This window comes from Poecilia latipinna, unplaced genomic scaffold (assembly GCF_001443285.1).
Source record: "Poecilia latipinna isolate Pla-1442-1.1 unplaced genomic scaffold, P_latipinna-1.0 Scaffold1473, whole genome shotgun sequence".
NCBI lineage: Eukaryota > Metazoa > Chordata > Actinopteri > Cyprinodontiformes > Poeciliidae > Poecilia > Poecilia latipinna.
In genome coordinates, this window is record NW_015114089.1 from 57519 (window position 1) to 82803 (window position 25285).

Below are 25285 nucleotides of genomic sequence, written 5' to 3' on the forward strand. Positions count from 1 at the left end.
AATAAAATAGACAGAATTATATTCTATGAGAAGTAATGGGTAACATTTCCACATAGTTTTGTTTCTCATTTAAACACAATCAAATAAACTAATTGTCTTGGCTATTGTGACACGACCACAGGAGGGCAGAAAAACAATATTGACTAAAACATACAGTTCAGTCCAACATTATTCTGTCCTGGTAGTTTTAGACTTAAGACTATTTTTATTCAACCCAGTTTGTTTCTGACCAGCAGCACAGGAGTGCAGCTTTTGGGAAATCTCTACCCGTCAGTGGGAATCCTGAGACTTAAATCCCTCAAAAATAATAAAAAATGTAAAAGAAGTATCAAGTTTCCAATTGTTGACCAGAAAAAATTCAAAACTCTTGCTGGGTTGCATCAATTCAACAATATTACTTACACTGAGAACAAAACAGCTGGTAAAATTAAAGGGTAACTTTAAACTCAGCGTTTCATTAACACAAACAAAATAGCTTGGTACATTAAAAAAAGAAAATATTCAGTATGAACAAAGGATTTAGAAAATTTATGAAAAATGTGATTTTATTATAGTTCAGAATTTAAAAAAGTTTACAATTAAGAACTGATTGGAGATCTGTTTGGATTTTTTTTCAGTTAGTAAAGAATAAACAGGTGTTGCCAGAGCCTAGATATGAAGATTACACAACAAGAAAACCACTTGAAAACTGTGCATACTATTAGTGTTCAGAATTGTATGAACTGTACCGATTTTTAAGAATAAAAATGGTTTAAGTCACTGGAGTAGATTTGATACATAAGTAGTCCAGTGTACCAGCTGACCCTGAATGCACCTTTAACATGCAGCTTTTGTGAAATCCCTAGATGTCAGAGAAAATCCTGCAGGTTTTCTGCTGTGCAGCATTTTGGACTGGCTGAATGCTGCAAGCAGCAGGATTTGGACCTTGGCTGAAATTTCTCCAGTACCAGCGGTGGCTACGTTTGAAGTTGTTTAAGGTGAGGAATTAAGTAAAGGGCTGAAAAATGTTGACATAAATCTTTGGTTTGGTTTCTCTGTCACAGCAGCTGACAGAGAAACCTTCAGGTTCCCAAATAAGAGACTTCAGTGAAGTTAGAGAGTCTGCTACGTTTTTCTGTTGTGTTTTAAAGTTGCCTGATGGACTGTAGTGCCATGCACGTAGTTCTCAAGATAAACATTGTGCATGTGCTCTGGTTTAAAAATAACACTGGATGCCACTTTAAATAGATACAAAATGAAATATAAATTAAAGGTTCATACCTTCTCCCCAGCAAGGCCAAGTGGTCCAAGCTCACCAGGGGGTCCAACACGACCCTTGGGCCCCTCAGGACCGTCCTCTCCTCTGGGTCCAGGTACTCCAATCTCACCCTACCAACAGGATACAAAACAACACCTTCGGTATATAAAGAAAGCAACAATAAACCATAAAACTGATCAGTACAATGGAGACTTTAAATAGTTAATTTATTAAACATTAATCCAGCCGTCTATGACGTATAATTTATTTTACCCGCTCTCCTTTGACGCCAAAATCTCCCTTAATTCCTGGGAATCCATCTTCTCCCTGAGAATAAAAGCACATGAAAATATAGCACAGGTCTTTGTTTTGTATTATTGTTAGTCATCTATGGATTAATATGTCATAAAGTTTCTGTGATAAGTTACTGCATTAAACCATTAATCGAGGACAGACCTTCTCTCCTTTGTGACCCTTTAGACCCCGGATTCCTTGAGCTCCCTGCAACCAAAGCGTCACATTATCAGTGCACTGAGATGGAAAATAACTGGAAAGTCAGTTTACTTTACACTGCATGTCCACTTTGATATGCAACACATAGGTACAAACTTAGCAATCATTCAATGAGAAAACGTAAATTTTAATGAACACCTTGATAAATTAAGAATAAAATGTACTGACCTTAATGCCACGAGGTCCAGGATAACCAATAGCTCCCTGAGGGCCGTTGGGGCCCTGAAGACAAGACAGAACGATGAGTTGAAAGCATATAAAACATTTACGTAAATATATTTGTTATTTTCATAAACACTATTACTGTAACTCTATGAACATTAAAATGCATTTAATGAAAAGATATTCAGAACCCTGGTAGAGTCAGAGAAACTGAAGGTCTGTGACACCAACCTGATTTCCTTTAGTGCCAGATGGCCCCTCCTTTCCTGGGTGACCCTGAGAATAAATGAAAAAGAGCCTCAGCCTTAGTGTGGTTATTTATTTAATCTAAAAATAAAATAATTAATCAAAACGAACTTACAGGAGGGCCGTCAGCTCCTGGCATTCCTGGCAAACCTGGTTTTCCAGTGGGACCCTAGAGAGAAAGTAAAGAAGGTAAAAATCTAAAATTATAAGTAAAAACCACCAAACCATCAATCATTTTAATTTAGACACATTATTCTTTTCAGGGTTGAAGGTGGGATGGTGTTTATTGTCTGCAGCCAATGGGTGAGGACTCAGGAAAGGTTGCATTTCAAAAGTATTTCATATATCAATAATATAACATTTTTATAAAATCTAGAACCCAATTAGATGAAGAGATTATAAAACATGACAGGATTATTCTCAGTTCTTTTGAAATGTACTTTAAACAAGTAGTTACATCTGGAAAATGAAGGTTTTATGATCTTATCCATCCATTTTCTAAACTAAAATAGTGGCCAAATCTGGTTAAAGATGTGTCACAACTTCTGAAAAAGATTTAAAAAACTGTGATGTTTCTGGCTTCTTACTTTCTCTCCTGGTGGTCCGATCGCCCCCTGAGGTCCTGGCATTCCCTGCAAAGAAAAACAGAGTTAATTTTGCTAAAATTATAAAAACATTTTGTAGATGTACACTCCAAGAATATCTATAAATAAAACAAATCCAGGACTTATACTACTGAGATGCAGAAATGAGGAATTCAGCATCTAAGCGGCAAAAACCTGATCGAGTTTGTTTCAAAACTGTGCAACACGATCGATGACTGGTGACATAAAAACAACTATTACACATTAAGGCTGCACAATATTTAACTACTGTACAACTCAGAGGTTCTTATGATATGTAGCTTCAATTCTTTGTGGATATTTCACAGCTACAACTCTACTACATTTTTTTACATCTTAAGAAATTTTTACTGTTTGTTCTTTGTAAAAAAAATCAATCAGATTGGATTAAGTTTCTGTGAACATCAATTTTCAAGTTTTGCCAAACATTGTCACTTGAGTAGACGTTCATCATGTCTTAGTGGGCTCGCAGTTGTGCCACATTCTTTCCGTTTTCAGATAATAAATTGAACAGAGATCAAAGTTCATCGCTGTTTTATCAAATAATCCTGTTTTAGACTTTTTCAGAAGTTCCTTCCTGACTTCTCAGCTGTGCTCCTGGACTTCATGAAGCTGTTGGAACAATAATTTTCTCTAACAGGTCCTTCACAGAAGATCTGCATTTTTATTGACAGACACACAGCTGGTCTCTATTTGCTAATATGGTGATTTTTTAAGTCAAAGAAGTGAAGGGTTAAAAATTCCTATGCATGCAGCACTTTTCAAACATTCATGTGGAAATGAATGGAAAAAACATCTCACATTTTTCTGTCATAAAAATTTTATAAAAATATGTTAAAATTCGCAGTTGTTCCATTGCAGAAAGTGAAAAGCTTTAAGTGTTTCTGTAATCAGACGAGCCCAGGTAAAGGTCTTAATGAGATCCTATGGCAAAAGGGCCATTCAAGCCCTTTAGCCTTGAATGGCTCTTGTGTTTTTATGTGACCATAATACTGGCACAAATAGAAAAAAACAAAACCAATAATACATCTTCATAAACATAAAACAATGTGGCATTCTCACATTTATTGAGAATGAAGGAATTAAAATGTATGGAGCTTTAAACGCATGTCAGGCTGGAGGATAAAAACTTCAGCACATAATTATTTCAGTAAGTTGACACACAGAGACAGCTGATGGTTTCTCACCTGAGTTCCTGGAGTTCCCTGCTGACCAGGAGGTCCTGGCTCACCTTGGGGACCCTTAAAGACACAGAGCGAGGATAAACGATGACTCAGAGACGCATAATGAAGAAGAGAGATTGATCATTCATTTTAGAGAGTTTCTTTATTTTGCAACAACCATAGGAGTCAAAAATGACTACACAGATTACTACAAAATATAACTGATTATACGGATACTGACCAGGTTTCCTTTGGGACCATGAGGTCCATCATTTCCTCTTACACCCTAAAAAGAGATTATACAATGTCATTCAATCATGGACACCAACTGAACATTTGAAACATATTTTATTTGTAAATATTAGCAAATAAAGCTAAACAGCTGGCATAACTATTATGTTATTTTAAAAACACAAATCTCAAACTGTAAGTAACATATGCAGAAAAAAAATCAAGTGGGTTTCTAACTGATTCTAACAGTTGTGATTTTTCCATAACTATCACAAATTACAGTGATAAACATATTGAGGATTAATTTAGTAATTTCCTTTCTAAGGACATGAGGTTGCTGTGGTCAGACATTTATAAGTTAATGGGGTTAAAATAAGACAGAGAAGCGTAGTTTAAACTGATTTTACTCACAGGAGGTCCAGGGATTCCTGGAGGGCCTTTAGGGCCAAGCAAACCACGAGGTCCCTGCAGAAGGACGAAGAAGAACCAATAAGAATCCATCACTAACATCTAAAGACTTTCACGCTACAAGAACAAGTTTCATCTTGTTGCAACTTGTTTAATCTAAAACCATCTTCCATTCAACATGCACAACACAATATCTCAAAATACAGAGATGTTAAATCTCCTTGGTTGTCATGGAAACACTCACGGGTTCACCTGGGAGACCCCTAGGTCCAACGTCTCCATCGTCTCCCTACAAAAACAGACATGTCAGTGAGTAGGTGATAACTAAAAGATGTGAAGTAACAATATGCAAAAAGTACTTTTTAATAAATGTTATGTTTTCTTTTTATTACCCACCCTCTCTCCATCCTCCCCAGGAGATCCTTGCAGTCCCATTGGACCTGGATCACCCTAAATAGATGATATTTCAGATGAAGACTTTGGATATTCTACAGCTGTTTATAAAATTATAAGCAATGAAAGCTGCTGATAAAACAGTATCAGAACAGAATCTTACATTAATGTTAAAATAATGGCAAAAATGTATATTATTCCTAAAGTTTAACTTACTCTGTGTCCTTTATCGCCAGGCAAACCAGGAAGGCCATCAAAACCACGATCGCCCTGAAACAAAAACAAACATTTTTAGGAAACTTATATTATTTCAAAACATAAAGCTGAGACTATTCTGCAAGTTTTGGGAGTTCTGGAAAATTGTGTTAAACTTGATTAATTATTCCAAATGAATGACTTTACCTTGGTTCCAGGCTCTCCAGGCATTCCCCTAGCACCATCAGCACCAGCACGGCCCTGTTGACAGGATACGGAAAACATGGTTTTATGACGTGTATCTGTAGCTCTGGAGGGTGATACTCGTACAAACACAAATGAAATAGAGTCAAATGGATGCGGATAAAATATTTTATATTTGTTTAAAAAAACAGTAATTTTACTCACTCTTCTTCCAGATTTGCCTGGAGGACCCATCAAGCCCTGGGGACCCCTGGGGCCCTAAACAAAAAATGCCAGTGATGTTTTACATCCATGTAAGCTGAACTCACCAGTCTGGTGAAACGACTGATTTACCTGAGAACCAGGATCTCCGCTCTCGCCTTTCAAACCTGGACTTCCTGGATTTCCCTGAGGAAAAACAAGATCATCAGAGCAAACTTTTTTGTAATTCCTCAGGCATTAATAAAAGTACAGTTTGATGTAAAAAAAAATCTTATGAAATAACATATAAAATGAACAGATCTGTAGCTGGTTGCCGTTAACCCACCAGGGGTCCTGGGCGTCCTGTGAATCCCATCGGTCCAGGCGGGCCCTTCAGAGCCATCTACAGAAAGCAAAAAAATTAAATCTTAACCTCAATAATGATAGGGACATATGGCTATTTATTATGGTTTTGTTTAAATCAAGGAAAGTGTCTTTCTGCAACAACTTTACATTTTTTCTCCATTGATATTTGATTTTGTCAAAAAAAAAAAACTGTGAATTTGTTACTCAAAACCCCTTAGGTATTAGTTTATTTTGAAAATATTTAGATGTCTTTCCATTTCCTAATTTAATTTGTCATCTCTTTCCAGGTGCACTGGACTAATTTAAATAAAAACCATCTCATGTCAACCAATAAGAAAGAACATAACAATAACAGCAACACAGGCAACAATGGACCTAAATGGATAACTGCAAATCATCACTAATTATTAAAAAAACTGTTTGCATTGTGGATAAATTGAATGAGAATCAGAACTAACCCTGGCCTGAGACAAGATGGCTGCTGCCTGGGCTTCCTGTGCAGAAACAACGGGACCCTTGTCTCCTCCACTCTGTCCAAAGCGGAACTGCAACAAGAAAATAAAAAGTTTGGCTAAAACTCAAAGTCAGGTCTGTTTGCTGAACCACCGACAGTAACTACATAATTATAACACAAAACAAAACTGGCAGTGAACATTAACTTTAGCAAAGAGCAGAAACATTCCCACTGGTGAGAATACAGAATAAATCTAAAGGTTTGTATTTAATTAGTTGTTGTTGTGATATCAGAAATAAAAACATCAGTGACCTTCGATAAAGGAAGGCTAAACATGTTAAGAATACAAAACTATACCTACTGCGGAGCAGAAACACTGTAACACCTTAAACATTATTCAAAATAGAAATCATGTCTAAAGTATTAATAAGTAAAGATATTTTACAGGCAGCATGACTGAGGTTCCAGGAGGTCCAGGAACTCCATCGGCCCCAGGCAGACCCGCCCTGCCAGGAGGACCCTGCAGGACAAAACAGAGAATTAAACAAAGATAATAGGGAAGAAACACTAAAACTATTTTCATCACTTATAAAACACAATAAAAACAATCTCACCCTCTCACCAGGGTCACCCACTGAGCCAGGAGGTCCAGAAGGACCAGAAGGTCCTGGAAGCCCCTGAAAAACAGAGAAAAAAAATCACTTTAATAAACTGAGTATAGTAAATCAATACCTACATTTTCAAATCAAGAAATATAATAATGCAATCTAATCGATTAGACAACCAAAACAGCAGACAATGTAGTACTTACAGCAGGTCCTTCAGGCCCTGGAGGACCTTCAATCAGCATTCCCTGAAAAAAACAATTAAATAAAACATTTTATTACAGCAGGTCAGTAAAAACTGAAGACAAAAGGATGTCACAGCACTATAAAGAAATCTGTATTCTTCTAATTAGGACATACCGGAGTCAGAAAAAACCTTTTGTAACTAAATTATAGTTACAATAAAAATGTGTATATCAATTTTAATATTTAGTACCTTAACTCATGTACAAGAGCTTTACTCCAAATTGTTGAGACTTTAATTAAGCAAAGAAGATTCAGAATTTATTATTGAAGTGGTTGGAAATGAATCAACCATTTTAATCAATTAAAAAATGACATTTTACTTTTACTAATATGGGAAGTTGCAGTTCTTTAGTATGAAGATGACATATTTAAAACCCCTGTCATAATTCTGAGCTCAGCCACTGTGGTAACACCAAACACAACAACGACTCACAGGCTCCAAAACAGCTGGTTCTCCCTTTTCTCCTTTCTGGCCGCTGATGCCGGTCTGAGGAAAACACACAGGCATCCAGGAACACAACACAGTCATTATGGAGATACTACCACATGTAAACAACAACAAAAACATCAACAGATAGCCAACAATTTCCCACATCATCTTACAGCATTGAAATAAATGTAATACAATGAAAATGTATTTTGCTTGTGTGTTAAGATTTTCTTCAATTACCGACGTGGATCTCCATAGTCTTGGTCCATAACTGTATCAAACATTTTGAATGAAAGAGGAAGAAGCTTACCACCACTAAGCAAAAACCATACACTGAAAAGACACTGAAATCGAATGACCATTCAGATGGTAGTTTTCAGTGTATGTGATGCTTCAGGTTACTGATTATGTTTAACAGCCTCTACATCAGTACTAGCCATAGCATCGTTTTTACTGCTTAAAAAATAAAAGCCTTTTCAACCAACAGTGTAACTTCAAGGTCTTGAATTGCATTCAACATATTTCTCTTTGGTTGACTGAGTTTTGCCTGGATATCTTTGAAATATTTTAAATAACTTTTTCTAATTTAGTGACATCACCATGTCAACACGGAGTTTTTTCAGAGAAAAAAGACTTTAACCGCATGTTTGAATTACCAACAGTGGATAAGAAATTTATCTGGACTGTATTAAAAAAAGACACATGGCAAACCCAAACAAGTTACCGAGAAGACATTGAATACAATTTATCAAAGACTAGAACTTCCTGATTGGTTAAAGCAATTCTTTGCTTCAAAAGCAAAAATACTCACGCCTCCCTCATCGGTCACAGCGGACAAGGCAGGCCCCATGTAGCCATCAGCCTCTCTGGTCTCTGGTACTGGGTCACTGTAGTCTTTGTAGGAATAATCATATTCCTTCATGCCCAAGTCTCCAGTCACATACTCCTCAGTGAAGACTTCTTCTCCCACACCGCCTGTCTTTGTGGCGTCTAACTCCTCTCCTTCCAGGGATGGTTCTACCTGAGGCTGTGAAGCATTTTTACAGCCCCACAAGGATGGATGGAAAAACAGGAAAGAAAGAACCAAGAGAAAATAAAAGTTCAAGAAAGGGAAGGAAAGTAGTGAGATGGGAGATGTGTAGAATGGAAAATGTAAGTGTAGCAGAAAAAAAGAGGGTTGAAATAAGGAGGTGTACCAGAAAAGGGAACAGTTCAAATATAACTTACCTTGTGCAACTGTCATAAGTTTGAGTTAAAATAAAACAATGTGGCATTTCCTAGAAACTTGATCCATCTTTGATTCAGTTTGATTTTATCCTGCCACTCTAAATCTTCTGTTTTACTTTCGTCAACAGGTTTTCAGCAGAGCATCTCATTACCAGCTTGTGTTTGATGATTTGTGCATTTTGTTTTGTTTGTAAGAGTTTGGTGCAAAAAGAGGGACAGTCTGTGCTGCAGACCTTCATTTTTACCTTTCTGAACACAAACCGATAATGATAAACTTTGTTGAAACAAGCTTCTGCTACGTGCTACTCTATGCAAAGCAAAAATGTTACATGTGTACTTACCAACTGTGTTTTTAATCCAGTGGGAAAACAGAAATATTTGCTTGTAACGCATACAAATGAAAACACAGATGAAAGCCTATATAGTGTTTCAAACAGCATTCCTTACCATACTAAAGGTTCTTCAAAGTTGCAACAGATTCAGCACAAAATTTGGACAAAGTCAATAAAATCATAGAACACAAATAAGTAAAAAATTAACTTTGATTTTCTACTTGAATACATGAGAACTAAAAAAAACACTCTTTTACAGATTCTGACAAAATACACAAAAGCGCCATTAAGGAACCCTGAGTGTACTAAGGTCAAGTCAGCCTTTTCTTTCATATAGGAATGCATTTTATCCATCTCCTTGTGTCACTGTGGTCAAACCACATATCAAACATTCTTATGTGGAGCTTTTTTCACAAGATTTTTGTTCTTATTTCAGGATGACTTGGCTATTAAAGTAGGTATCTTGACATGAGAACAACATAAGAATCTTGCTGTTAAGGAGAAAGAGTCACATAAACATGTTTGATGGGAAAGGAGATGAATGTGGGACATTCTGTTTTAAAAGGAGCTTGTTTTCTCTCACATGTTGCTTTGTGGCATCAGAGCCAACAGCACAGTAATGAGCGGTTAGAAATATGTAAAGAGGAGCAAAGAGCTTATACTATGATATTAAACTACAAGGACTGGGCTCACCAACATACAGGTACTAAACCAGTTTTATTCTGATACAAATTAAACATATTTATTTCTCAGCTGTTGGATTTACCAGACAAATTTGTCTATCCAGTTGAATTTAATCTACAGATATTGAAAACAAATTCATAATGGAAGATCTATGGTTTTATTTGACATGTGTCAATAAGAGTCATTTTCTTTTACCTGAACAGGTATCTCTTCTTGTCCAATCACCTCACCGTCTGGCTGTGGAACCATCTCCTCATAGTAATAATCGGGGTCTGTAGGGGTGTGGCCAGCCTCAGAATATTCAGTGTCTACATCCTGATTGGTCAGGTTGACAGGAAGTTGAGCAGAGAGGAAGTAAGCAGAATTGATTGGGAGAGCAGGGTTAGCAGGGTCTGCTTTAGCCAGAAACTGGAATGCATCGTAAAACTGTGGTCACCAGTGTCTTCACTGGCAACGCACATTTTTAATCTTACAAAGATCCATAATAGAAAAGAAGTTTCAGGTAGCTTTAAAATATCAATGACTAAACATTTTTCACAGTTTGCAGTGTCATTGAGATTTTACTGAAACTTCTTTTCATGCAATTCTTGAACTGGTTTTGCTTTATAAAGCTCAAGACAAGGTTAAAAAAGTGTGAAGTTTGCTCTTATTGGAAGCAAAACTGAGAGCATCTGCCCATCCCATGAGATGGAAATACCACAGCTTGATGCTTCAGTAAGTAGTTTCAACCAAGATAAGAAATATTAGACAAAGTGACTTAACAGCCTTACAGAGCTGGACTTTTGTCATGCGTTCTGTGAAGCTGTTTTACTTATATATCATATAAAGTCAACAAAAGACAAAGAGATAGATATCAGAAAGACAGGCTGCTAAAAAAATTGCCATACAGTGACAAAGCGACAGCTGGAGGTTTGCTCTGCTGTAAGTGTAGTAATAAATGTTGGTTTCCACTTTCTGTACCATGACTTGACTCTTGCTTTAACTGCTTCCATGGAAAATGAGGTCTGGGGCTTAGGATTCTGTCTCAGCATGAAGTAAAGAACAGATAAACTGTTTTTAGCCATGCTTCAATGTGCGCCGCAGGACCATATCATATGGAGAGGTTGCAAAGATTGTGAGGAACATATGATATGTGCAAATACAAGAAGGCAGTATGTTCTTATGAACTAACTTCCATTCAGACAGCTAGCTTGAGGATTTACATCAAAATCTGCAATGACGTCTGCAATTTTGCTGTAGGTCCCAGTAGATGGAAAATGCTAGCAAAGAGAATGAAAGAGCGGAGCAAAAATCTGTGGACATTTCAAGCCAAACATGAACCCTCATGTTGTACCTGTTGAAAACCGATGGTAACTTTCTTAACTTCAGATCCACTCAGCGCAGCCTTGTCAAACGGTGGGAAAGGCCTATGTTGGGATTTGACATCGTTGTCTGTCGTCTTGGGTTTTGTAGGTTTAGGCGAAGTGGGTCGGATGGCTGGAGATGGAGATGTTGCTTTTGTTGGATTGGAAACCTTCTGAGGTTTGCCGATAGTCGGTTTGACCAGAGGAACCTTGTTGACCACATCTTTACTCTTTCCCACTGAACCCTTGGTGGCAGCAGGTTTTGCCATTTTTGTTGGAGCTGGTTTGGTGGGTTTGGGTGCTTTAGTAGTTTTTGGCTTGGATGTTACAGTAGCTGCACTGGCCACAGTCTTTGGTTTGTTAGTGGTTTTAACTTTTGTAGCCTCTTTACTTGACTCTTTGGTTTTGCCGTTTGCTTTAGCTGCATCGTTCACTTTATTCCCAGCATTGCCATTAACTTTGACTTCAGCAGTAGCTTTGCCATTTTCAACAGCTTTCTTCTCTGTTGTAGCTTTGCCATTAGATTTCTCCACAGAAGTCTTTCCATTACCATTGGCTTTAGCGCCAGTATTTGGTTTCTTCTGAGCAGTTGGTTTGCCATTTCCATTCTTAGCAGGAGCAGATGTGGGTTTAGATTTACTTGCTGTAGTTGGCTTGATCTTAGACAAGAGGATCTCTGCTGCAGTAGGTTTTGCTTTAGGTGATTTAGCTGCAGGAGATTTAGAAGCTTTGGTGGGCATAGGTGGCTTTACAACCACTTTGTACGGTCCAGTCTTGGCTGCCTTAGGTGGAGTGGGTTTAGCTTTTACAAGAAGGGGTTTAGATGGAGCTGCTTTTCCATCGAGTGCTTTCTTCTAATATCCAGTAAAATTGTTTGTAGAAGAGTATTTATAATGTAGAAGTGCAAATTGACAAAGAAAGGGAGGGTAGAAGATGACACAGATAACAGAGGGGTTGGGAGGAAAATGAAAAGCACAAACAAAGGATTGACAGAAAGAGACAAAAAGACAAGAGTGGGTGTTTTGACAAACAGTGACATAAAGATGGCTAAGGTCTGGATGATTTACTGAGACTGTGCAGGCATTACTGGATACAGCAGAAGTCTAGATCTAACATTACTAAAAGCAGCTAGCAGTGAATTCACAAGAGGCATTTAAGAGATGTTGGTTCTTTGAGCCCAAATTGTATGATTTAATTTTGCTGTTTTCTCCAGTAATGCCATTCCCAATATCAAATGACAAAGCAGCATCTTTGCTCTCTAAGGAACTGGAGGTTGTGGTTTAGTAGAGGCACTGAGGGTGTGAACGGTCAGCTAAAGCCAGCTGTTTTAACTCACACACATTGTGGAAACAATCCCACAAACACACATACAAACATACTCGTCACTAATGCACTAACCTTTTGCAGAGCTGCACTAATGTACTATGAGGTCCAACTGGAAAATCAGGTAATTTCCAGCTGTTAAGCCATGCAAAGGACAGCAGCTTAATGTTAACTGGGCATGCAAAAACATGTCAGTTAAATTAAATCCCCAAAAATAAAAAAGTACCATACATAGATCAACTCTTATCTCACAAGTACTACAGGTAAATGCATGCAAATAATAGTTTATTCTAGAAAAAAAGAACAGTAAAATGGTACATGAGAAGACACAGATCTTCAGGGGTAATAAATGAATCTGAACACATTTTGATACAGACTGTGGCATCCATGCATGGATTTTATGAATATAATGCAAATGTCAACTTTATTACCATGCAGTAAAATAACTGTAGGTACTGACAAAAACATATTGACACATATTACAAAAGACAGCAACATGCAACAATCTTAACTTTTCAGAAAAATTAAGTGACCATGCAAGTGTTAAAACAATGAAAAGATTAAATAACACACTAGTGGAGTTCCTCTTAAAAGACCATGAAAGGGAGGTCATCAAACTAAAAACTGAATTTTGAGATTAAACTTTAAGCACTTCTTTCTATGCGACAACTGTATACCATAAATCATATCAGCATTATAAAAAAATAGATGAAATTACTTAGACATTTTTTCTATCTTAATCAAATTTGCATAAACTATCTTAATCATATTTGCATAAACTCAGTACAATGCAATTAATTTAGTACCATCAACAGATCCAGAAGTTTTAATAAGAAATGTTTAAATAACTTGTTAATCTAATTAGTTTTTGTAGATTCTGCTGTTTTGCTATGTTTATGCTAAAAGTTATCCAACTTAATGTAAAATAGATTTAAAAAAATTACATGTGTGTATGCCAAAACAAGCATACCTACACTTCCTCAGTGCCACCACTTGGCCACATGTGGACATACATACATACATAAATGACAACATTTTAATGACTTGAGACAAAATCTGACAGGAAACAAACATAACTCTGTGTAAGACAAATGGCAGATATGAAGTGGGTGTTTAGGAGGTAAATCTAATAAGAAAAAAAAATGTGAAGTAAAATAAAGGCGGCACGGCGTGATAACAGATAAAAGACCCCTGACTTACTAAAGAATAAAACACAAAAACTTCATACAGTTTGTAGAATAAATTTAAATTATATTCAAATATTTAACAAGTCCTTGTAAATCATGGATTGCAATATTATTGTATTAACATGTCACACTCCCTTTTTCATTCCATTACATTTGTTTTCCCTCTTTCTTGCTCCCAATTTACCTGTTGATTGGGGTCCCCAGGCAGGGAAGAGGGGGATGCAGAGGAGGAGGGAAAGCCTGTTTTTCCTCATAATAATAGGGGTATTCATGGTCATCCTGCTCCTCATCAAAGTACTGAGAAAGGTGGAGGGATTGAAAGATTGGAAGAAAGATAGAAGGGATGAGATGGAATGGGACAGGAAGATACATGAAAGCAAGAGAAATTCATCAAGAGGGGAAGTATAGATTTTCACAGGGAAATAAGGAGGAGTTATGGAGGCCAAAGAACAGCAAAAGGCCAAAAGTACAATGTTGAAAGACTGCAGTAGATAGCAAGGGGGTATTGACAAAATGCAAAGCTTTCATTTCTCAGTTCATCTGAGTCAGAGTGCTAAAAGGTGCCAATATTATAAATGTCAATAAATAACCAACCCAGATGAATGAGACAAATATAAGCAGTGATGAAGTCAAATGAATGTAACCATAGTGAGTTATATTCATTCAATAAGCAGTCATCCCAACAACATCAACATGACAAGTTTAGAGCTCTGTGCAGCAGCTAATAATTTACACTGAGTAAGATCAGGCATGCAAGCTCATAGATGTGGTACTTTGGATGGATGCATGCAGGTGTAACGTATTTGATTTATTAAATCTGTGCTGGTGTTGAAGGAATGTCAACTCCCAAACACTGCAAAACGGCTAACCAAAGCTTACAATGTATTGTGCACAACCAGTCTCAGTAAGCAAACAGGTTCCACCCTAAGCCGACCTTTAGCCACAATCCTATGTCACAATTTAACCACAGAACCAATCAGAATTAAATTATCATGTTCTGCTGATGTTCTCTTTATTTCAATCCATAAGAAAAAAACATGGGAAGACATTGATGTTTTCCTGTATCATCCTCTTACCCCTACCTTTCTGTGTTCCATTGCAGTAGAGCAGAAAACAGTAAAGTATGTATCATGATTAAAAAGGAGTAAATGTTTAGAGGAGCGGATTTGAGAGGAAAATAAAATCCCTCAGGTTTTCTAAATACTTCTGGGACACACAGATTGTGGAGGTGAGGGAGAAGTCGGATAGATACAAACAGTTGTTGATGACAAGGATGCATGAGGAAGACAGAAAGATGGAGCAGAACTTTGATGGTTTTATCAGATGACCCAATCTGAACCTGCGGACTTAGATTTCAGACGACTGAGGCTGTTGAATTTACTATGTGACCATATTTGCATATGTTCTGGTATTCCTAATTCACATATATAATCATAAACTACATGCTGAAAGAAAGATAGATTTTAAAAATGTATTGTGAAAGGAAATGCGTCACACATTAAAAAGTGACTGAACTTCTGTGCCAGAGCCAAAACTATCAGTAAAAAAAAATCTAAGATAAACATGATATAATTTTTGCAAAAAAATAAAAATAAAACTAGTTTTCTTTTTGTTTACTGAAGCCCCAATTTGCAGCAAATATTTCAAGAAATGCACAACTTCATTATTATTAACATTAATTAGTAGCTCATGTTTAATTCAATATAAGGCTCACCAAAGATTTTTCTACAAATGGCAGAACAAAAAAAATCCAGTCCACAGATTCTGACTGGGCCAGATTTCCTGGAGCTACAGATGTGTTTCTCACTTGTGGTGCTAATTCCTAATCTTCTAAGTTAAAATTATTATAATGTGTGACTTTAAGAGGTGAGGGAATGTGTGTTTGTAAGTTTAACAAAGGTTAGGTATTGTACCCTCCTATGTACCAGTTCTGCGGTGTTACTCACGTATGTGTTGGGGTCCTGAGCTTGGGTTTTGGGCAGAGGGGAGTCACAGTCAGGGCTGTAGTGTTCACAAAAGTCATATGCTGCCTGGGGGTTGGAGGCAATTAATAGCTGCTGGATGTCTCCCTGTGGGTAAAAAGCAGACATAAGTAGTGATATAATAATTTCATATGACCCAATTCAAAGCCATTTCAAAGAATTTAATTTGTGTGATGAAATGTAGTACAGACATGCTGTAATCATAGAGAGTACAATCATTTCCCTAATACTTTATATCCAGACCTGGAAAACTTCCTCATCAAGTAGACGAGCTCCAAACACGGTGATGCCGTTGGTGTCAACCTCAGCATTGTTGCCTCGGGCCAGGGGACGGGTCATCTTCTTCTTACAGTCCAGCAGCAGTGTCACATTTTTCTTTGAAACAGAGAAAGCGATCCGGTGCCACCTACAGACGAGTAGGAGGAATAGCAACACACATGACCAAAGACATAATTATATACTGCTCAAAAAAATAAAGGGAACATTTCACTTTAATTTTGTGTGTGGCTCCAAATCCAGGCCTCCATTGGTTAATAAATTTGATTTCCATTGATGATTTTTGTGTGATTTTGTTGTCAGCACATTCAACTTTGTACAGAACAAAGTATTCAATGAGAATATTTCGTTCATTCAGATCTAGGATGTGTTATTTGAGTGTTCCCTTTATTTTTCTGAGCAGTGCATATTAAACTAAGACATCAACAAAGATACTATTTCTAACCTCACAGATAAGTAAGTAACATAATTTCAACTAGTCACAAACTGGTTGCTGCTGGTTACTGACTTGCCATCAGCCAGGTTGATGCCTCTGAAGAGTGGGTAGTCCTCAGGAGCTGGTTTGCCATGCTGGTCCTCATAAAGGAAAACAGGTGAGCGACCCAGTTCAATGCCCAACTGCTGGATCCCCTGCTCACTGTAGATGGAGAGGAGGAAGGCCTGCAGACCAGCCTGGGGCTTGATCAGGGTCATGATGGAGAAATTCTCCGGGAAACGACCTTAAACGGAAAAGATGCACAAAAACTAAGAGAAATGCAAAAAAACAGAAGCAGACCAAGTTGACATGAATCTTAAAATTAAAGTCAGGGGAGAGGTACCTCAAGATCAACACAGATCAGAAAGTGAAGCTGGCATCAAGATATGAGCTCATAATAACAGGCGGCGACAGCCAGAGAAAGAATGCTAAGCAGAACCAAAGCTAAAAATCAGCTTCAGGGATTTCTTCATATAACCACATAAGTGGCACTTTCTGTTTTCATACGTTGCTCCATAGTGTCAGGCAAAAATCTTAAAGTAACGTGTTGAAATCTTTCCACAAAACTGACTTAACTCCAACACAATAATACATAATTATACTAGAAGTAATTCAGCACAAAGGACACACAGCAGCTCCTGTAAAACTAAGAATGTGAGTTTGAGGCACAGCAAACTGTAATGAACGATAGGAATACGTTCACATAAAATTTATAAAATTAAAAACTATATTATTGTACAGGAAATTACTTTACAAAACATAACGTTTACTTACCTGTTTTGAAGATACAAAAGCAACTATACTCGACGCTTTCTCAAGTGGAAAAACAGTTAGCTTGTTTTTCCATAGTTAGCTTTCCACTGCGTTAGCAAAAAATTAGCGACCAATATCATCACTGGTTAGCCAAAAGAACGACTTAAAAAATAATAAAAATGTTGCTAACATTTGCTATATTAGTACACATACAGACAAACTGAACAAAACCCCCAAACCCGTCAATTATTGAAGAGCTTAACTCAAGCTAATTGAGAGTGAAAGTTAGCATGGCTTGAAGTTGCCGACTGTCGGCGTGAAGATGGTTGTTAAAAATGTGGAGAATAAAATCATAAAATCAGTTGGGCTATTCCCTATTTTGTCTCAAACAATTAAAAATAATGCATTTACTGACGTTTCAATATCAACTGAAAATGAGTTTAGCTGACATTAGTTAAAAAAAAGGGGGGGAAAAGTGTGTTTTACTTTCTGTACTTGGTTATATTTTAATTTTATTTTATTTTTCTTATTTTTTTCAAAATATATGACCAGGATAATGTAGGTATATCAGTGACTCAATGTTTCTGACAAAACAGTGACAGATTACCAATAAATAAATAATTAATGTGTTAGCAACAGAGGAGTCCCAGTGATAGTTTTTTCTCCTTTGTTTATTACTGCAGCTCTGATGTGCCTTTATTCCTGCTACATTAAAAATGTGTAAAACATTAAGAGTGTCTCTGAATATTTACATTTTGATTATTTATAGGGTTGTGGGGAAATCATTACAGTGGTTCCTTGTTTAGAAAATTACAAATCTGGTCAACCCAAAGCTTACCTGAGAAGAGCTGCTTGGTGGGGGCAGAGATCTGGGCCTTCTTGGTGATACGGTAAGCATGATCAGGGCTGCTGGAGCGACGGGATGTGCAGAAGCCTGGGACTTTCTTCACACCCTCAGGGAGAGAGGGAACCTGCAGAGCACGCAACACATCCACTGGATCTGAGGAGGACGAGAAATAAAGAAAGACATTCAATTCATTACTTTGGGATGGTAAGAGATTTCTTTAAGCAGCAGAAATATAGTTATAGGCAGGGACAGCAGTGTGATTATTAAAATGATACTGCAAGTTGTTTATCAAGCCACTTGAGAATGCCCTTAAAGTGTCTACTACTGCACATACACTGTATTTAAATTGTAAAAAGAAAGCGCTGCTCTGTTGGAGCAGATGGGCAGGAGTCCAAGCCGTATATATGAACCAGAGCAGGGTGGGTTAGCAAAACTCAGTTACAGATAAACCAGACAGTGCTCTATATTCTGCTCACATTCTTCAAGCAACTGGAACAAGAGGCTGCTGATGTGATGCTGCTGCAGAGTCAACTGAATATTCATCCGACACTGGCATATAACAGTTTTACCTTACTTATGCACCTAGTAGAGAGATTCATACACATTCAGAATAAGCAGAAAACATTTTAATTTGACATATTCATTTATATATAAGAAACAGAGTGAACAGCCAATCTAACATCCTGTCCTCACTTTCAGACACAGCTCAGCCTGCCGGTTTCTCCACACTTTGGTTTATTTTGTTGACTTTCTCATATTGCTCAAAAGCATTAAGACATAATGCAAAACTGAGATTAGAAGAAAAAAAACACACTCCAAAAACATGACATTCAGATATAAATCTCCTTAAGTTGTCCTTAGATATGAGTTTGTGGTGCGTGACTGGATGATCCTGTGTGTAGATTATGTTGCATGTTGAAAATCATGAGTAGTTTTTTTGTTCATTCAAAATAGTATTTACTATAAATTTCTTTAACAATGCAAGCATGCAGACCAATGTTTTTTGTTTTTTTTGTTTTTTTTTTGCTGTGGTTCTAAAACAAAACAAAAACCTCAAACATGCCTAAAATTAAAAAAAGAAGTCATTTGTTGACAAGTTCTTTGGTGATGCAGCTATGCAGCTGGAACCTATCCTCACATTTTCCCAGATTTAGTCATCAGGCTCCCTCAGCTTGTGTTCCAGTGACCAGTGAGTCAGTTTCATTGTTCACAGACAATAAAAAATAATTTATAGGAGGCTATAATTTAGTGTTTTCCATAATAAACCTGTAAAGTCAGTGAACCATGCTCTGGTAAAATTTAAATAGCAAAAATATTTATAGTTAAATCATGCAATAGTACTCCTCTCACCAATGCTTAATACATAGAGCAAAGTCAAACTGCAGAGAAGACACATTTAAAATGCCTTGTGTGCCAGTCAGGTGCAAACTTTTATTTTGTTGTATTTGGTGAAAAGTAAATGAACAAACCCAAATAAAGAACTTTTCTAAACTAAAAGTAAAACATGCTCAGTTAAGTAAATTCTTCTGGTAATCAAAGTCTGAAACAGATGACTTTTCAGAAAACATGTAAAACTGGCACAAATTCAATGACCTTTTAACAAAATGGATCTTGAAGCACATCAGTAACAGAAATAAATACTAGGTTAAAAATACTTTTTAAGAGTGTGCTAATGCACTTTCAAAACAATCCCTTGGTACCAAATGTGACACTTTGTTGTTTTTGTTGCTAGCAGTGGTAACACCCAGAGTTAACAGTTTGTCATATAATCCCACAGAAGGTCATGTTTATTCAGACTGGTCAAATGGTGCATTCATATTACCTCTGGGTGTCCAGACCACAGTCTATTAATGTCACTGTGCATCAGAGAGAGAAGGGAAATGGAGGAAAGTAACAGGAAGCAACAGGGAGGAGGAGCAGGTGAAGGTAAGTGGTACTGGACTACAGATAAGGCTGTCCCATCCAGAAACCTTCTGAGAAAATCAGTTTGGAAGTAAATTTTAGCAGAAGGGAGTTAAGAGAAGGTGCAAACAGGATAATAGAGACCATTGCAAGGAAAGAAGGAAAAGACATTGAATTTAATTAAATAAACTTTCTTCTTGGATTTCTGATAATAATAACGCCTAAACAGAAAATTAAGCTTCTGAGTCCATTTAGCCACAATTTATTCTCAAACTTTAAAGATGGAAAAAAAAAAAATCATTATCATCAGGGAACACTGTTGAAATAAAAGTAGGGAAAGCAATAAGAGGAAGCGGTTGGGAAGGAAAGCTCATGCCAGGTTAGAGTGAGTGTGTGTTTTGGGGGGGGTCAGTCAGTGACAGTAGACAGTGTGGTTCTGTGATGGCAGGATACTGGATCAGATTGCACCCTGAGCTCCCTCAGTACGTCCAGTACAATGCGCCGCTCTGTTCCCCCGTTCCCAGCCCAGCTTAAGTCTGCAGCCCTTCCTGCCTGAAGGACCACAATCACGACAAAAACACACCCTGAAAAAAGAATAACACACAGAGCAGCAGAGGTACTCACAGCGCAGGCGGCAAACCGCGCACTTATACACACCTCACGACACGAGGGGTGGCACAAACGAAACTAGACAAGCTGGGAAAACACCACTGAGGGGCACAAACTTTCCTTCACCACTTTCTGCTTCCTCAGTGTCTTTTAGCATGAAGACTCACAGATGGCTTCAACCATTTGATGCAGGTGTGGCCCAATTACACTGCTGTCATTAAGACAGGAAACAGGGCTCTGAGGCATGAGAACAGTCATAACCAGAGCTGGATGTAAAGATTACAGTAGCTTGTATGAACACCAACCGACAAGGGATTTAGCTGAGGTTTAACAGAAGCAACTATTTTTGTCAAGAAAATTCCAAAACAGGACACCTGACTCACACTGTTCTCATTTAACGCTAACCCCTTGACACTAAAAGCACTTTCAGATTACAAAGCGCTGCTTTCACACATCATTATTTAGTTTTAAAACATTTGCAGGGCTTTCTTGTCTGGTACACACCCAGCAATTCACATATCAGTGTAAATGTCAGCTTAAGCTTGTTTTCCCAAGGCAAAGTAAAATGTGGAAAATCCAGGATTTAAAAATACGCATTCAGTTGGAGAAGAAATGCCTATTCCATAAATTTAATTATTCTTTAAGTTGACCTTTAAGAGGTTTCCAGGTGGGATCTAAAAGCAATTCAGAACCATCAACCTGGAAGACCAGGGTGTCCCTTCTAGCTTGGACTTTTCCCCTCATCCTTTTTGGCAAGTTGAACACACAAGGTCCCACACAGCAGAGTTCAGAGGAACATAAATCATAACTACCAACACACTTAAAGTGTAATAAACTCACATGTAGCACGTGTACAGTAGAACCCTGTGTTATAGGGTGGTTCAGTCTTTCAACATGTGACCCAGACTGAAACAGTCCTGTGTCTTTAACACTGTAATCCTGTAAGTGACGCAGAACCTGAAACAACTCAACACTCAGAGCCCAAATTAAGCTCAATTACAACCAACATGAGAAGCACGTACACTCTAAAACGAGGTGGTGCTTTAAGATCCTGATGTTCAGAGAGCTGTAGTTACTGCTAACGGCCACTAGATGGAGCTGAAATAAATATAACTAACAGAGTAGACAATTAGAGAGGACAATCAAAGCCTGTGGAAACTGAGCATAATGCTGCAATTACTCATACAAAGTGTTTACATATTCAGACTGTGAAAGCAGCTGACTGCAGTGATAAATAATCAGCACTAAAGCAAAAGAATTAGAAACTATTGGGACATGTTCAGTAGTTTAGAAAACATAAAGCTCTTATTTTTACAATATAGCAGGTGCTGTGCACAGATTTGATCTTGTATGTACATAATGTCAAAGAGCTTCATTTCTGAAAGACAGCTACACAATTGGACTTGCCCTTGTGAAACGCACATAAGATCCTCAACAACATCAGAGATTACAAACTGACATGGTGAATGTGTCGCTTCCAGCTGAACAGATCTAATAGAACAAAACTAGCTAACCCAAAGGGACGACATCTTCACCCCCCGATGGGACTGGGATGCTCTGCGCTGCAGGTTTTATGTGTGATCATTGTGTACTAGCATACCTCTCTACTTGTGTATTCTGTTTGTCTGTGTGTGTGTGTGTGTGTAGGTGCGTGCGTGTGTGTTCTCTTTCCTTTTCTTGCACAGCTTTGACAAATACCAGACACACACTCCAGCCGACACACTGACCCCTAACCTCTCACCTTTACACAACAACCGCTTTGTTAGACACCCTGAGCAAGTGAAATGTGTTATATTTACAAGACATCAACACACAAGCAAGCAAATTTATCTTTGCTCTCTGTGTCAGTACTTCTCAGCCTCACAGACACTCATATGAGAAAAGGAAATTAAAGCAGATTGAAAAGTTAAAAAGCAGACATAAAGACTTTCATATTGAAAACAAAATTTAAGAAATAATTTTAAATTTAATTCCACTTGTTCCTCAGGCACCAGCTGCTCCTCCGTCCACCCAGAAAACCACATCGCTAGAAAATATGCAGCGCTCAAACTGCAGGTTATAATTTTCAACATGAACCTCTATAGTTATGATTTATTTATAATGTCTTGAGTACCAAGACAGTAACATGTATAATGAGTTTCCATGCAAGACAAAGAGAAAGCTTTTAAAATTTAGGTTATTGGTTTAAAGTCGAGGTTTGGGTTTGTCGGTGTGGGTTTGCTGACTTTCAGCAATGTTTTCTGCAGTGTGGGAAGAGAAAAACATTCAAACAGAAAAAAAACTAAGGAAATCCACAAAAAGAAAAACTAATGTATTTTGGATTTGTGTAAAAGTGATGTGGTTCTGATCAAAAAAAGGAAAGAAATTAAGGAAAATGTGCAAACCAGAAAGCAGATGAATGACATTAGCTGTTAAAGAACAACTGAAAACAAACTCAGCTGTAAAGGACCAACTAAAAGAAACTTCAGCTGCATGTTAAAAGCAATGTAGTTGCCTTTTTATGTGTTTATTACATATATATGTGTGAAAATGTTTCTTCTAAAATGGACAAATTAAAAAAAACACCGAACATCTAAAATTTGCCTGTCACATTTTCCATGTTTCAACCCAAATTCATATTTAGGCTTTATCTTTTGCTGTTTATTCTATGTTTTTAAGCTCTTGTCTCTACCTAATATATTAAATGATGGATCTGTCCCTGAAGAGCCAATTTATACTGTACTGCGCTTCTCTGGCAGCCTTTATGTGGCTTTTGCCAGTGTGCATTTGCTCCACTGATGATGCCATGCCGGACTGTTGTGTGGTTTCTGGACTGCAGGCCGCAGGCTCAGTTTGGATCTGAGGGAGGATCCTGACACCACAATGCCAGCATGGGACCAGGGTCCCCCGACCAGGGAGAGAATGAGTGCTTCCCTGCTCTATACCATCATATGGACCGCATATTTAGCAAAGACACAAATTAGAAACTACACTGATGATGGTGATTATGATAAATGATAAGCAGAAAAAGCAGCTCAGTTATGTCTGCATTTACTGCAAATACGGGAAACTCTTTAAGTCTCAAACACTATAAAGCTCTTTATGATGGCATGGTGAAAGGTTGAACTATTTCACATTAGAAGAAGTTAGAAAGCAAAGACACAAGTTTTTATTTAAAAAATCTGACAAAAATCTGTATCTGATGAAAAGTCCAAAAAGAAGAAAAAAAAAGTTTCCAATCAAAGCAGAAACTAAAAGTTCCCAAAGTTTGGAACCAATTAATACTTACAGGTCTTATTCTCACCCATCTACTGAAAATTCACCAGTCAAGCAACTGATATCTTCTTTAAGACGAATCCTGACTTTCATGAAATACAATTAGAATAAATGAAAAGGCTTCACTTTCTGGTAGTCGTGCTCACAGTGAGATGTTTTAGTGTGGAAATCCCCACATCAGCAGTACTGTGAGATTTCTGAGATGTTATTGGTGCAGCTTAGCTGCAACAAGAGACGTGAGCCTGAGCTGGGCTTGAGTAGTTGGGACACGTTGTGTTCTGGTAAATAATAACATTAACATGATGATGCACCTGTTTGCTTGTGGACATTATTTCTGAATAATTTAATCTAAAACAACGACATATGGAGTAAAAATGTAATATGTAAATTGTGTATCAAACAGGAAAACACATATACGGAAAGCCATAAATACTTTCTGTTTCATTCCAAGGATCTTGTTCCGACACAAACAAAGTATCATCAGAATTTATGTCTAAATTTTAAAGTTAAAAAGAAATAACACAAGTTAGTACTAATATAAAGCCGTTCCTTGACTTTAAGTTTATTTTAAACAAGTTTGAACCAGCTGCAGATACACGGTGTTCGTTTCTCACACAGTTCCTACTGAGCAAACTGAGATCAACTCATAATCCTTATAAAAACTATCAGCTTTCAAGAGAAACTCAAAGGAATGTTGTTTCCTCTAAATGTTAGTTTATACTTAAAGGTTTCTGCATCACCAGAAGTAGGTAATTAATTTCAAGTGCTTCCCTGCAGCTCTGCATCGTGAAGAGCAGCTCTTTCTGTGGAAGTCTGAACACACAGCAGACTGAAGTGATGTCTGGAAAAACAATGTACATTAAGATTTAATGTAAAAATGCAGCTGGGCTCTGCGCCCTCCTACATTGACTTCCTTGAAACAGAAAATAGCAGCGACTGGGAATAGCAACTTATGCAGACAGTCTGTCATTATAAAGCTGGCACGCTCGCCTGCCGTCGTTGTACATCTTCTGCTGAAACACAAAGTCTTGGAGGAATCCAGTCAGACAAACCACCAAATCATCACCTATAAAACCAAAGGAAAACAGAACAGCGATCTTACGCTCCCTGTCTTCCTTCAAGTCTGCATTTTTAATGCGGTTTTGTCTGAAAGATGCCTTTAAAAGTTTACATTTTGAGGCGATGTCATGGTTTACAGCTGAGGCCTGAGAGGTGTTAAATCATATCTCTGCTTTGACTTCTGTGTGATTTAGCTACAGCTACCATCTGAGTCTGCTGAATTATTGAGAAAATGATGGAGAGCAAAGTCATGGTTCCTTAAGCAAAATGATGCCTAAAGAGTGCAAAAATTAAGAAACTCTTAATGAAAATAAATCCTTGTGACAAATGAAGTTAGCCAGAGTTCAGACATGCAAGCAATTACATGCTCTATTT

The 25285-nt window shown here is 37.5% G+C and overlaps 1 protein-coding gene across 9 annotated transcripts in view; it reads right to left on the reverse strand.

The window, feature by feature from the left end:
• Positions 1 to 25285, reverse strand: part of col11a2 (collagen, type XI, alpha 2) — a 43585-nt gene that overhangs the window by 13025 nt on the left and 5275 nt on the right. Inside the window, exons 2-30 of one of the 9 annotated variants that reach the window (XM_015057576.1) lie at positions 18077 to 18238; positions 16519 to 16729; positions 15978 to 16140; positions 15699 to 15821; positions 11233 to 12096; positions 10095 to 10214; positions 8468 to 8683; positions 7660 to 7713; positions 7187 to 7228; positions 6990 to 7052; positions 6821 to 6895; positions 6380 to 6466; positions 5902 to 5958; positions 5709 to 5762; positions 5580 to 5633; positions 5379 to 5432; positions 5193 to 5246; positions 4980 to 5033; positions 4828 to 4872; positions 4587 to 4640; positions 4186 to 4230; positions 3969 to 4022; positions 2746 to 2790; positions 2274 to 2327; positions 2144 to 2188; positions 1919 to 1972; positions 1694 to 1738; positions 1511 to 1564; positions 1261 to 1368 (exon numbers count right to left, since the gene is read on the reverse strand). In XM_015057576.1, coding sequence (XP_014913062.1) covers positions 1261 to 1368; positions 1511 to 1564; positions 1694 to 1738; positions 1919 to 1972; positions 2144 to 2188; positions 2274 to 2327; positions 2746 to 2790; positions 3969 to 4022; positions 4186 to 4230; positions 4587 to 4640; positions 4828 to 4872; positions 4980 to 5033; positions 5193 to 5246; positions 5379 to 5432; positions 5580 to 5633; positions 5709 to 5762; positions 5902 to 5958; positions 6380 to 6466; positions 6821 to 6895; positions 6990 to 7052; positions 7187 to 7228; positions 7660 to 7713; positions 8468 to 8683; positions 10095 to 10214; positions 11233 to 12096; positions 15699 to 15821; positions 15978 to 16140; positions 16519 to 16729; positions 18077 to 18238 — 3110 coding nt within the window. Of the gene's footprint in view, positions 1 to 1260; positions 1369 to 1510; positions 1565 to 1693; positions 1739 to 1918; positions 1973 to 2143; positions 2189 to 2273; positions 2328 to 2745; positions 2791 to 3968; positions 4023 to 4185; positions 4231 to 4586; positions 4641 to 4827; positions 4873 to 4979; positions 5034 to 5192; positions 5247 to 5378; positions 5433 to 5579; positions 5634 to 5708; positions 5763 to 5901; positions 5959 to 6379; positions 6467 to 6820; positions 6896 to 6989; positions 7053 to 7186; positions 7229 to 7659; positions 7714 to 8467; positions 8684 to 10094; positions 10215 to 11232; positions 12097 to 13936; positions 14026 to 15698; positions 15822 to 15977; positions 16141 to 16518; positions 16730 to 18076; positions 18239 to 25285 lie in introns of those variants that run through there. The other 8 variants (XM_015057577.1, XM_015057578.1, XM_015057580.1 and 5 more) reach the window with 8 other exon arrangements.